General features: G+C 58.6%; 1 protein-coding gene across 3 annotated transcripts in view; it reads right to left on the reverse strand.

Annotated features, from left to right (window-relative positions):
- Positions 1-10682: 10682 nt before the first annotated feature.
- DCP1B (decapping mRNA 1B) overlaps positions 10683-13156 on the reverse strand; it is a 46414-nt gene continuing 43940 nt past the window's right edge. The window contains exons 9-11 of one of the 3 annotated variants that reach the window (XR_014295362.1): positions 11494-11619; positions 11316-11371; positions 10683-11206 (exon numbers count right to left, since the gene is read on the reverse strand). Coding sequence is in view for 2 of the 3 variants with exons in the window: in XM_082636570.1 (XP_082492696.1) it covers positions 11539-11619 (81 nt within the window). In the remaining variant the exon portion in view is untranslated. Of the gene's footprint in view, positions 11207-11315; positions 11372-11396; positions 11620-13156 lie in introns of those variants that run through there. The other 2 variants (XM_082636570.1, XM_082636569.1) reach the window with 2 other exon arrangements.

Raw genomic sequence — 13156 nt, forward strand, 5'->3', positions numbered from 1 at the left:
GTCTCGTGTTCACGGCGTTTCCTCCATGGCAGTGTGACCTCCATGGGGGCAGGGACCGTGGTCTGATCTGTCCCTGCTGTGCTCCTGCCACCCCCTGAAACAGTGTCCAGCTCAGGGAGGTGGATTTGTGGGGAAGAAGTATGGCTGGGACTGGGGTCACTCTGGGAGGAGGTGAGGGTGAGGGCTCTTCCTCCCCTCCCTTCCAGGGCCTCTGAGGAGCTCCCCCAGGGCTCCTGCCCAGCCTGGAAACCACCAGGCAGCCACGCGGGGGCATCCGTCTCCCCATCATCTTCCAATGAGCCAGAGGATGTCACGGATACCTGCACCCGCTCAGAGCAGCATCACCCACAATTACCACAAGCTGGAAGGGCCTGAGTGCCCACTGACAGAAGATGGATAAACACAACGTGGTCTTTGCACACAGTGGAATATGGCTCGGCCTTAAAAAGGAAGGAGACTCTGACACCTGCTACGCCATGGATGGACCTGAGGACATCGTGCTCAATGAAATAAGCCAGTCACAGAGGACAAGTGCTGTGTGATTCCACTTATATGAGGTCCCTGGAGGAGGTAAAAAATCATAGGGAATTAGAAGGGTGAGGCCAGGGCCTGGGGAAGGGGACGGGAGCTCCTGTCTAATGGGGGCAGAGCTTCAGTTCTGTAAGACGCGGAGCTCCGGAGATGGCCGCACAGTGATGCGCATGTACTTAACTGTATTGAACTGTACACTTAGAAATGATTAAGGTGGTACATTTTATGTTATGTGGGGTTTTTTTTTTAAATCACAACTTTTTAAAAAGTGGGGGAAAAGGGAGAGGCATCTACAGCTGCCCTGGGCAGAGCCAGAGTTTGGACCCCCTGCTCAGTCCCCCAGAGACTGCTTCTCATTTTAAAACATCCACTGCTACAAAGTGCTAGTTCTGGCTTCTAGAGATTTGAGGGGGGAGTAAGTGCTCAGCCTTTAATCACACTCAGCCAACCCTGCTCTTAACCTGGGAGGAGGGGCGGAGAAGCAAGGCCAGGGTGCCGTGTGTCTAACTCACAGGCGCCTCCTCTAGGCCCACAGGCATCCTCCCTACCGGTCACAGGAAACGCGGCTGGGATACAGGTGACGGCGTCAGCATCAGCCTGGCATCAGCCTAGATTTGCTGGTGCCTTCGCCACAGGACACCAGGTCCCCGACTTCTGCCTGCAGCGTCTCAGGCCCCTGGAAGCCCGGGGCAGAGGGTGCGGGCTAATTACAGGCTGGCCAGGCCCCTTGGGGACCTGCTGGGTCTATAAATACCTGGAAGAGGACAGTTGGAGGAAGTGAGTGTGCTTGGGAGGGGGAGGGGAGGAGGCCCGAGGGGCCTGGGGAGCTGGGGGACTTGTGGTCAAGCACTTGGTGAATTTCCACGCTCTCTCAGCCCCAGGAACAGCACGCAAGGGAAAGTTCAAGCTACCAACCAGCGAGTCCCTCCCCTGACCCACAAGTGAGGGCTTGCTCTGAGCCAGGCCGCGTGCCCCATCTGACCTGCTGTGGGTGGGACATGGGGCATTGGCAATGTGATGTGGTCCAGGCCAGAGGCCGAGCAGCACCCGCGGGGACAGGACAGGACAGCAGCTTCACTGTGGGGACACAGAGGGAACCCAAAGGCTCTCTCCTTCAGGCTAAGGTCAAGTCTGGACCAAGTGGGCTTGGAGTGGTAGCTCGGGGAGGGGCTCCGAAAGTGCCAGTAACTGGAAGCGGGGCTCAGGGCAGAGGCTCCCTCGCGGGCTCAGCTCCCTCACGGGCTGGACGGCTCAGGCTGGGCTGGGGTGTGGCGTCCTTGCAGGCTGCCTAAGGCCCCATCCCGCTGCAGATGGCCTGGATCAGAACAGGGTTTGCCTTTGCTCAGCCTGGTGAGTGCCAGATCTGCCCGTGAGGGGCCATCCAAGTGACCATGGCCAGGGAAGGACACAGTGGCCCTGAGAGCTGGGGCCACTGCACTGGATTTAATAGGAAGGCAGGACTCATTTGTAATTAGCTGTAATTACCCTTTTAAATAAGATAAATGTCTTCCTTGCAATCTTATTTATATGAGTCGTTTGTTTAGCAAACTTTATGGGCAATAAGAGCTCAGGCTCTGGTGTCTGGGCTCTGGGTCTGAACTCCAGCTCTATTTCTTCCTCATTCTGTTGTCCAGGGCACCCCGTTGTTATTGTCTGTGGAACAGATATGACATTTCCTGTCTGTGTCGGGCAGGGGTGTATTCAGTGCAAGTAACAGGAAGCTCACCTAACAAACGAGGACTTGTCAGCACAGAGCCAGGGCCTGGGTGCTCCCTCTCTCCACCTTTCCCTCATCTGCACGCTGCGTTCATCCTCACGTCTGTCACCTCATTGCCACAAGATGGCTGCTGCCCTACCAGACATCACGCCTGAGTTCAAGGCAGGGGAAAGAAGAACCTTGCCAGATGCGTCTGTTCTATTTTTTTGTTTTTTAGCAGGAAGGCAAACAGTCTCCCAAGAATCTCACTGGCCCCCTCTGCTGGCAGATTAAGCTCTGACCCACTGGCCAGAAGTGAGATGCACAGTTACTGGGAGCTGCAAGGTAGGCTGGAGAGATGGGAGGGGGATGGCCCCACCGCCTCTAACGAGTCCCGGTGTCTCTGGTGTCTCGCCTGGGGCTGGGCATTGATATCAGGGAAGAGCAGGGGCTGGGTGTCAGCATGCCTGCCTCATGCCCTGAGTATGGATGAGCTTCTGCCTAAGTTCTCAGCTCACGACCTGGCACTCAGAAATGTTCCCTATTATTCGTCACAAGCACGTTCTCTTCCTGTGCAAGGATTGATGGGCAAATCCCCACTCCCGGGACACCTTCAGGGGAGCTGGTGAGCCCCTCCTCTTCAGAGGAGGAAACACAGGTACGCCAGGGAGGGCAGGGAGGCTGCTCATTCACTGGCCTCCAGTGGGACGTCCCGGGTCTCGCCTCGGGGCGGGGCGGGCTGGAGTTCCAGTCCACGATGCCCTTGAGCACCTCAGAGGACTGGGGAAGGGGCCCTAGCTCCGCCTTGGGAACAGAGTCACAGAAGGTCAAGTGGGGAACGAGAGTCGAGCCCCTCGGTGTTTTTCACTCTCGGTTCCCCGACAGGATGAGGCAGCGGTGCCTGCCCCGCGGGGCTGGGAGCCTGGGACGGTGCGCGGTGCGTCCTCACTCACTGACCGCGCTGGGCAGCGCCCGCTCACCACTCGGTCCTGTGGCCCCCCGGCCCTCCCCGCCCTGTCACTGTCCTCCCTCCCCGTCGCCCCCGAAGGAGGGACGGGCCACTGAGAAGCACGTGTGGCGGCAGCGTCCCCGGGGGACGTCTGTGCACTCCTCCGCCCGTGTCAGCAGCTGTGCCGAGCCGCGGCCTGAGTGGTGGAGGTGAGCCCCTGGCACTGGGGGAGCCTCGTGGCGGTTTAGGGAAGCACAGCTGGAGGCTCATCCGCCTATGCCTAAGCCGTGCCCTCATTTCCCGGCAGCGGAGGGGGGAGCACGGGGGCAGGAGGCAGAGGGCGCCAGGGGCCTCTGGTACCACGTGCTGACAGGCTCACTTGGCCGTGACCACTGGCCTCTGGGTCCCTTGGTCTCTGTCCTTCTGGCTCACAGCCTTGACCTCTCCCCTCGTGGGGCCTCTGCCGGTGCCCCGGGGAAGCCACATTCCGTGCAGCTTTGCCTTCCAGCCATCCCCGGGCCCCTCCTCACTTTCCCCCGCTGCTTCCCCCCTCCCCATGTCTCTGCTCATTTTCTCTTCCTGTTTTGCCATTTCTCGAGCCCCTGCCATGCACCGGCTCTGAGCGGGCTGGGGCTCAGGGCCACCAGGATGACGGTGGTTTCTACCCCTGGGGAAGCCCACAGGCTGCCGAGGAGGCAGACACAAGAGAACCTTCCGACCTGAGGGGAGTGTGGGTACCCAGGGCTGGAGCAGTGTGCCCCGGCCTGTGCCCCGGCTCTGTGCCCCGTGAAGGAGGACAAGTCTGACAGCAGCCTGAGAGTCCCCAGCACCGTGGGCCCCAGGTCCTAGGAGTAGAAAGTAGACTCTTCCTGGCCTGCATCTTCAGGGAGCTGTCAGAGGAGCATCCTAGATATGCCAAGGGTGTGGGAAAGGAGTGGGTCTCAGTTAGTGCTTTGGGCTGAAAGTAACAGAAAAACCTCTACTCAGCTGACTTAGATAATGACAATTCAGTATGTCACGTAGGAAGTCTAGGTGGTTCTAGGGTTGATTAACACAGCAGCTGAAGGGTGTCACCAAAGATCCCATTTCCTCCATCTTTTTTTCCCTGGAATCCTCAGTATTTGGGGCTGTCCTCAAGCTAGCTCCCCTCATGGTCACAGGATGGCTGCCACTGTTCCAGGCACTGCACTCAGATGTGGTAAGATCTCTGAGGAGAAGGGGGACTGATTTTACCTGTGCTTCTCTAATCCATGAGGACCCCTCCCTATAGACCTCACCTAGCAGACTCCTTCATTCTGCAGCGGCCGGACTGCACTCTATGTCCATGCCTGAAGGACATGCAGCCATGACCAGCTCGAACCAACCACAACTCCCCTCCTGGCTGTGGCCGGGCCCACCTCCCCCAAGAATGTGGTGGCAGAAAGTGTCCCCCAAACCTGAGGCCTGCTGGCACCGGGGGTCGGGGGACGGCCGTTGTGTGATCAAGCAGCACGGTGGGCAGCGGGCCGCCTCCGGCCAGTGAACGTCCCCTTCGGGGTTTCAGGACGGTCTGGGCGCAGCCAGCGATGCCCCAGGCGCAGCCAGTCCGCGAGGAAGCCGCAGATCATCAGCGGGTGGGGAGCGGCGTGGCCTCCGCCTGCCCGCGCTGCCCCGGCGCCCGCGCGGCTCGTTCCCCGAGGCCCGTCGGCTCTTTGTTCAGTCGTTTCCCTCCCAGCGAGGCCTTCCTGAGACCCCGGCACAGGGCAGTCCTCACGGCACCTGCCGGAGGCATCCTCCTCAGCGCCTCTGCTGGACGTATGTCGTTCACTCGTCTCTCTTGCTAATTATCCATCTTCTTCTCGCAGGAGGAATACTGTTTGCTTTGCTCCCTATTCCCAGCGCCTAGATCAGTACCGGCATACAGTAAGCGCCCAATCAATGCTCCTCCCTGGTGGCAGATCAGAACCCCCCAGGGAGCCTGCGGGAAAAGCAGGTTCCTAGGCCGCCTCCCAGGCCTGTGGATCCAGGTCTCGTGTTGCAGGCCCAGCGCCTGGAGCCCCTCCTCGGCCGTCCCGCACAGACATGGGAAAGTCACTCAGCAGAGGGAAGCGGGTGGTCAGCCGGGGACCAGGTTCTGCGCAGCCTTCCAGTGTGAGGACAAAGGTTCCCTGTACCGAGCACCTTCCGTCCCCAGCAGCGTCATCCAGTGCGACACAGGGGTGACTGCGCGGGGAGCGCAGGGCACGGGGACAAACAGTCACATGGTGGAGAGTCAAGAGTGACTAGAAACGGAAGATTCGACGTGTGGACAGCACAGGAGGAGGAGCGAAGACAGCCCTAGTGGGACGACGGGAGGTTTGTAAGACAAGAGCCCTGACGTAAACTAAAAATACATGCCCAGGGCTTGGCGGGTTTCTCAAAACACAAAAAGCACTAAATTGTAAGAGAAACATGAAGAACTGAGGCTCCATGAAGATTAAGAGCATTTGTAATTGTGTCAAAACGCACCATTAGAAGACTGGAAGGCATCGGCCCACTGAGAAGGTGTGGCTCTCTTTCTGGTAAGAGAGACTCCACGGGGACACATAGCGGATGAAGACAAATCCACGCTGAAAAATGGGCTAGAAAGTGCTCAGGCGCGTCCCCAAGACCACGCGTGAGCGGCCAGGACCACACATGCAGCATCCGTGCTCCACACCTGGGGTCACCTGGGAAACACAGACTAGACCACCAGACACCGTGCACCCCGCCAGAGGGGACCTGTCAGAACTGGCTGTGCTGCTGGCGGGGAGGGTCACAGGGCATGACCTGCAGCCCATCGGGGGGCCTGCTTCCCTGCGACCCCTCCGTCCACGGGGACAAGCCCAGACGTGCGCCAGGAGCCGTGCACAGCAATGTTCACGGCAGCCCTGGCCAGATGCCCTCGAAGGCCCATCCACAGGTCTGGCAGGTCAGAGGCTCTTGAGACCGATGCCTCAGACAAGAAGTGAGGGCGGAGCTGCGTGCAGGAGGCGGGTGGGAAAGCCACGGAGACCGCAGGCTGCGTTACCTATGCCTGTGAAATTCGGGAAAGGAATCTACCATGACAGGGGTCAGAAGCCTGGACTCTCCAGGGGCTGATTTTGGTGGAGGCCTGGCGGGACATGTTCTACAGCTCAGCCTGGCGTGGGTCATCATGCGCCCAGACATGCACGTACAGGTGTGTGTAAGGCTCACTGAGCCATGCGTTGAAGAGTCTGCACAGTGGATGTGTACGTGTGACAGCTCCAGGTAAATGAAATGCATTCACGCGCACAGAATAACACACGCCTTGGAAGCACACGTGCAAACAGCAGGGCACACGTCGGCTCAATAGAAGGGCTGCGGGTTGTTGGGAAGGAAGGGACTGGACTCCGGGTCAGGACAGGCACAGGAAGAGATGACCAGAATGAGAAGCGCTTTTGTTCAAACCGATGATGGAGGGTCATATACACTAAGGCATATGACTAATTAGCCCAAGACGGACTGAGAGAGAAACTGAAAATAAAGGTCCCAGCTAAGAACTCCCGGCCACTGGTCAGCAGTGCTCACCTTGGTGTCTGAGAAGGAACACTTCTGTGTGAGTCACTCAGGCCACCAGTGACAACTCTTGGTCTGGGAGGGCCCCCTGATTTGTGGTGTTTCAGGAACATAGTGGTTTGGGTTGAACCGTGTCCCCCCAGACGTGTGTGCTGAAGTCCTAACCCCCAGCACCTGGGAACGTGACCTCATTTGGAGCTCGGGTCTTGCTGGAGCAGGGAGGGCCCTAATCCCACACGACAGGCGTCCTTACGAAGGGGACATTGGAGGCAGAGGCAGGTATCCCGCGTGAGGGTGAAGCAGAACCGGTGCGATGTTTCTGAGCACCGAGGAGACCTGCCGATGGCCAGAAACCACGGGGGGTGAGCAGGGGCGCGCGGACCAGGCTCTTCCTCGCGGCCCCCAGAAGGAACCAGCCCTGCCGGCATTGCGGTCTGACTTCTGGCCTCCAGACCGCAGGACAATCCATCTCTGTTGTTTAAGCCTGTGGCGCTTTGCTCTGCGGCCCAGGGAACACGGTGCAGGCGGGCCACCAGGGTCTGAATCCCTCCCTCTGGGTCCTGGACCCTCTCACCTAATGGGAGGAAATCAAGGATGACTGCCCCGCTGCGCCAGAGGTGGCTTGAGTTGAAGGGTGGGGACACCCGGGGGTGGATTTTGGGAGGGGTGTGAGGTGACTGCGGGGCACCCCCCGGGGCAGCATGGGTCAGGGAGGCGTGGCAGGGCGATCAGGGCAGGTAGGCAGTTAGGAAGGATGCCAGGGGGCGGGTGAAGGGGGCCGGTGCACGCACACGCGTGTGCATGAGTGCACGTGCACCCCTGTGCGTGTCCTGAGGAGACTGAGAAGTTACAGGGAAACACAGGGAGAGGCACCAGCAGGGAAACTGGTCCTCTGAGAACCCCGGGCCCCTTCCCTCCTGGGCTTGCTGGGAACCTTCCTTAATTAATGCCTGTAAAAGGCTTTCAGACGCTGGAAGCAGCAACAGCAGGTTTATAAATAAACCCAGACTTCCGAAGGTTGACTAATGCCTGAGCCCTCGGGGGAGGGGAGCGTGGTGCGAGGCTGGGGGAGGGGCGGCAGAGGAGCCGAGGCTCGGGCCCTGGTCCACAGAGACAGACTAGGTGCACGGGGCCAGGTCAGGACTCCGCCCCAGGCCTGTGTCTAGCAGTAAAATCAAGGCTGGATCTTCATCTTCACTCTCCTCTACCATCAGCGCCTCTGGCCAAGGTCACAGCGTGCGCTGCAGCTCAGCTCCAAGAGGTTTGGGGGAAGCAGGCAGGGGCCACGTGGCCAGCCTGGCCCACACCAGTGACGTGGCCATTGGGACACTGGCTCCCTGAGGGAGGCCCAGAAAAGGCACGCCACTTGCCCAGTGACCCCGCGGAGGCAACACAGACGGCAAAGCCACTCAGTGTCCTTCGAAGACCCCTGTCCTGGGCGCGGAGGCAGAGGAAGCGGTGGCCATTTCACACCCTGCAGCACCCTGGCCGGCCTTCCCTGAACTTACATCTTAACCAGAAAGGAAGGACCTCAAAGGACAAAGGAAGCTGGCTGTCAGGGCTGAAAGAGGCCACGTTCAGTTCAAACCCTTCGATGACAAGGAGGCTGTGGCTGGGGCCTGGCTTACGTTCCACACGGCAGACGTGCCCCGGAGCCAGGCCCCAAGGTGCTGCTCGCCCACAGCCCGACTTCCTTCGGGCCAAGTCCAGGCCGGTGCTCGCTGCACGGCCGAGCCGGGGCCTCCTGCGTGGCTTGGGTACACGGGGACTCGGGCGGGGACGCAGGTGGGGACCACCCTTCCCGTGGGCCCAGGATGCCCGCATCTGGGCCTCTGGCCGGTGCGGTTACTAACAACTCATGCTCAGAGCAGCCTGGTTTGGGTGACTGCTACGTGGTCACCCTGCTGACGGGCACCTGGGTGGCACGAGGATGAGGCCAAAGGCCCAGGACCCTTGGCCTCAGGTCGGAAAGGACCTCTGTCCAGCGCAAAAGCCGTCCCAGAGGCTCTGGGCTTCAGCTGATGTCATGCTGAGTGGAGAGGTTCACTCTCCCCCAGGGCGGGGTGTGAGGGAGAGAAGGGAGGTGCCCCAGGGCCTGTGAGAAAAGGGCCCGCACCCCAAGTAAGGGGCGCTCCCCACCAGGCCAACTCTCGTGCACACAATGGCCACAGCGGCGCATGGGTCTCGGGGTTTCTGGGCCTGGAACAGAAAAGAGCTCCCCAGGGTGAGCCGTCACCTTCTGTTAGCAAGTCCACCACCCTGTGTCTTCTCGCTGGGGACACGGACATGCAGAGCGGGGAGAAGTCATGTAGCCGGTCTCCTGGGCCCTGCTCCGTCCTCCGCCGCACTGGCTCTGGGTGCTCACGTCGGGCAGGTCCCGCCAGCAGCCGGAGAAGCGGGGGGTGGTCCCTGGCCGCTCGCCACCCCCTTTCAATCTATTCAGCCAGGCGAACATCTGCGGGGCCCAGTGCTAAGTGCCGCTGCTTCCCTTGGGAGGACCCGGGGCGGGGGGTGTGACAGCTGGGTGGGCGGGGGCCAGGCTCGCCAGGGGGCCCGTCTGGGATACACGCAGAGACACAGCCGCTCTGCCCGAGGAGGGGGAGCCCTCAGGAGAGACTCTGCTGAAAGCCACACACCGACCCCCAGGTCACATCCCCGGGGACGTGAGGGCAAGGCCGCCTGACCAAGGCCCCATCTTCTGTCCTTGCACCAGGCAGAACTGACTTCGGTCACTTCTACAGGGTTGAAATCCAGTGCCCGGGATAACACTGCTCAGGGACCCATCTCAGGCTTCCTTCCCCTTGGAATTCAATTGGCTTTAAGCTGCTGCCGGAAGCCAGAGAAATGGAGGAGGGCGTCCAGGATGGTCTCAGAATTTGGGGTGAGGTGGGAAAAAGGAAAGTGAGTTTACATGTGAGATCTAGTCCTGGGTGCTTAGATAACCCTGCAATCCATTTCCCGGACCCTCCAGAGAAAGGTCTTTGGACAAAGCTCCCACCTGCTTCCCACACAGAGGAAATCAGTCTTCATCTCTGAGCCCTTTGAAAGGGGGCTCAGTCTTTGGTCTGAACAAACTGCACCTGTCACTTTTAAAGTGGTTCATTCCAGTAAAGGATGGAGAATTTGTTTTCAAAACAGACCACTGTGGTGCTGACCTAGAAAGGCCCAGTGAAGCCTGCGGTGTGGGTCTGACCACACCGGGCACGGGGGGCCCCTCCAGCCACAGTGCACGGCCACCTTTTCACAGTAGGTGCTGCAACTGAGATTTCTATTTTATTTATATAACAATCAAGTAAAGGAATATATATTTCAGAAATTACCACTTGCTACCACAAATATATGAGAAGAATTTTCAGTGGGGTTCATTTCTCCCCAGCTGGAGAAGCCACCCAAACGTGTAATTCAGATCAAAGATGTGCCCGCGGGTTTTAAAGGTCACCTGCGGTCTGGGAGACGGTGGATTTTGTTCCAGTTTGAGTGTGTGCCGCCGAGGTGAGTGTCACCGACGCAGGGCAACAGGGCCGTGTGTCTCCCCTTGCCCCACACTCCCCGTAAGAGCCCTGAAACGCTGCACAGGCAATGACGAGCTTCAGGGATTCTGTGGTCTGTCAGGGCGTTAGGCGCTATAGGAGACAGAGAAGCAGAGGGAGGCGTCCCTTCCTGACTCAGGAGGGAACAGCAGCCCTGCACCCCGGCCTCAGGGCGCCCCGGCAAGGTGGGCCCCTCCTCGAAGGGAAGGCGCCCTTCTGCGGGCAGGGGCGGGGGCAGGGGAGGCGCTCCCTGCTCCCCGCAGGCCCTTGCCTGGTTATGCGCCTACCCCAGGTCTGAGGTTCCAGTTCACGTCTGGCATCAGAAGCTGTGAAGAAACCTCCTTCCCTGCCTCCTTTGTGACCTCTAAAAGGAGAACGAGGCCCGGCTCCTGTGTGGGCCTCTAGAGATCTTTTTATGGTCCAAGAATAAACAGGGCTATAGAAACACAAAGCTCACTTTATCTCCAGCGCGCAGCAGGGACCAATTCCGGGGCCGACTCAACCCGGGGGAGGGCTGGGGGGAGAGCAGGCCCTCGTCTCTGTGAACACGAGACGTCAGTCTGCTCCGCGACCTCAAGAATCCTTGCTGCCGTGCCCGCACTCCACTGCCTCCCCACAGAGGCTAAGGACCGGCCTTAAAATCTCCTGTGACCTTCCTCTCAGCACGTTTTGCTGAAAACGATGAAACGTTCCTTTGGAAGCAGGCAGGCTTCTGCCGGAAGGAGCGGACAGACGCGGTGTTGCTGGAAACCTGGGCCATTTGTGGACCCCTAAACAACTCCCCCCTGGAAGCTGGCGAGAAATACCTTTAGAGATCATTTCCCTTGGAAGGCCCAGCGGATGTTTACAAAGGAAAGGTTTACTTTGTCTGGAAGAGGCTGGCGAGGCGCGTCAGTGGTCACGGGCTGACACCGCCACCTGGCGGTCGGCACGTTCTCCGAGTTCCAGAAATAACCGGGGCTGCTGATAAGAAAGAAACCACGTTCCCAGAACAGCCCTTCCCACAGAGAGAGAACTCATCTAGAAATGGCCCAGTACATGTAAGAAAAAATCATTTAAGCTGGGTATTTACCATGTGATATGAGCAAAGGGCTTTTCCTACCCACTCGATTCTTGGTACCAGGTGCACTGAAGAATGTAATGAAAAAAACGCGTGACTGAAAAAAGCCTGAAGCATTTTACTTCATATAATACATACTTTAAAAAAAAGGCAGAAACATTTAGGGAAACAACATTTGACATGAAAGAACCTTGAGCCGGAGGGCCTTGGAGATCAGTCTTAAGATGTTTTGCTTTCACAGAGTCTTTTTCATGGCCGCTTGTGTCATGCTGAAGAGATAAGCTTCGTAGATTATATTTAAGAAGTTGTCGTCATTCTGGAAAACAGAAATCAAAAGCCCCAGGGGGATGTGACTTGGCTGGCAGAAACGAGAGGCTTTCTCTGTCTTGGGGCTGAACTGGCACCTTGATCCTAAGAAGCTCCTCTCCACCTGTGCGTGCTCATAGCGGCTAGTTTTTAAGCTGAAGAGTCAGTAGGGCAGCAGGCCAGGCCAGAAGGGTCAGCTGCCGGGACTCGGTGGCCAGCCCGGGACACAGCACGTGCTCGTGCCTGCAGCTCAGGCGGGCACCAGCCTCGGGGCAGCACGGAGCGGGCCGGCTCCTGAGAAGCCTGGCCTCCTGTGTGGAGAGCCCTGGGGCCCCCGGGAGGCTGCATGGGGAGCACATATCCCAGCTCAGTCCTCTGAGCCTGGCTGTGAGGCCACTGGTGGCTCTGAGAGGCCCCCCGAGTCGCCCACGAGGGGTGCCTTCGTTGTTGGGCGTAAGTTAAGCCTTCACTGGCAATGTGCTTGGCTGGTACCCTGCCAGAGCCAGTGCATCTCCACCCCCCTGCACCACCCCTGTTAGCTACGGAAAGCTCTGGCCTTGGCAAGCGGCAGCGGTGAGACTGCGGGCTCTGGGCCCCTCCTGCCACTCTCGGGGCCGAGGGAACCACGGTCCCATCGGTGGTTTTCTCTGTTTCTGATGTTGGAGACGGCTCCCTCCCACCCCGTCCTTTATCGCTCTGGCAATTCACCCGCGTTTCACACTCCCACTCGGCCTGGAGCCAGGCTACCCTGGCTTTCCTGCAAAGTCTCCGAGCACGAGCCTGTGTCCTAACAGCAGGCAGAGAGCAAAGCTGAATGCCTGAGTGACTCCCAGCAGCTCATGGGGAAGATGCCGTCTAAAGCACGGGGAACGTGAAACGCAGACTGGGTGGAGGGAACGGACATCATATGGTCTGTAACGAGAGAGGTCCAGGGGCCACTCCAGACTTTAGGGGTCCCCATTACTGCACAGAGATCTTTGGAACAGTGTTATTAAATGGAATAAGCCAGAAAAAATGTGGAGCTTTTTACATTCAAGTTTTTTGTTTATTGCTCACAGAAAAGGAGCTTACAGATGTCCTACCTAAGTCCTCACGAACTTCTCATGAATGGCTTCTAGAAAAGGTGGAAAAGACCCTTATTTATGAATTAGGTGCGGTCATTTCTCGTCCGTCTTTAGCAGATTGCTACTCTGCTTTCACACTCAGAGATGCTGATTTCTGGCCCCATTCCATTCCTTCTCTCTAAAAGATGTTACCTTTAAAAAAACATTCTTGCCCACGGCGACTACGGTCTTTTTGAGTAGGACGCGACACAGCAGAAGTGCTGGCCGCCCACAGGGTCGCCTGACGCCCAGGCAAAGTACCACAAAAACCTTACGGACTGTCTGCGAAAAAGACACCTCAGTACGTGAGCTGAGCTGTCTGCGGTCCGTCTGGGTGAACGCACTGCACTTTGCAAGGCCTGTCTCGCGTTTGGGCAGGGCTTTGCCGTCTCCCGGCCCCGTCGTGCAGCGGGAAGGGGCGCAGCAGCCAGGCTGCGGCCCCAG

The sequence above is a fragment of the Mesoplodon mirus genome (assembly GCF_964341445.2).
Source record: "Mesoplodon mirus genome assembly, chromosome: 11".
Classification (NCBI taxonomy): Eukaryota; Metazoa; Chordata; class Mammalia; order Artiodactyla; family Ziphiidae; genus Mesoplodon; species Mesoplodon mirus.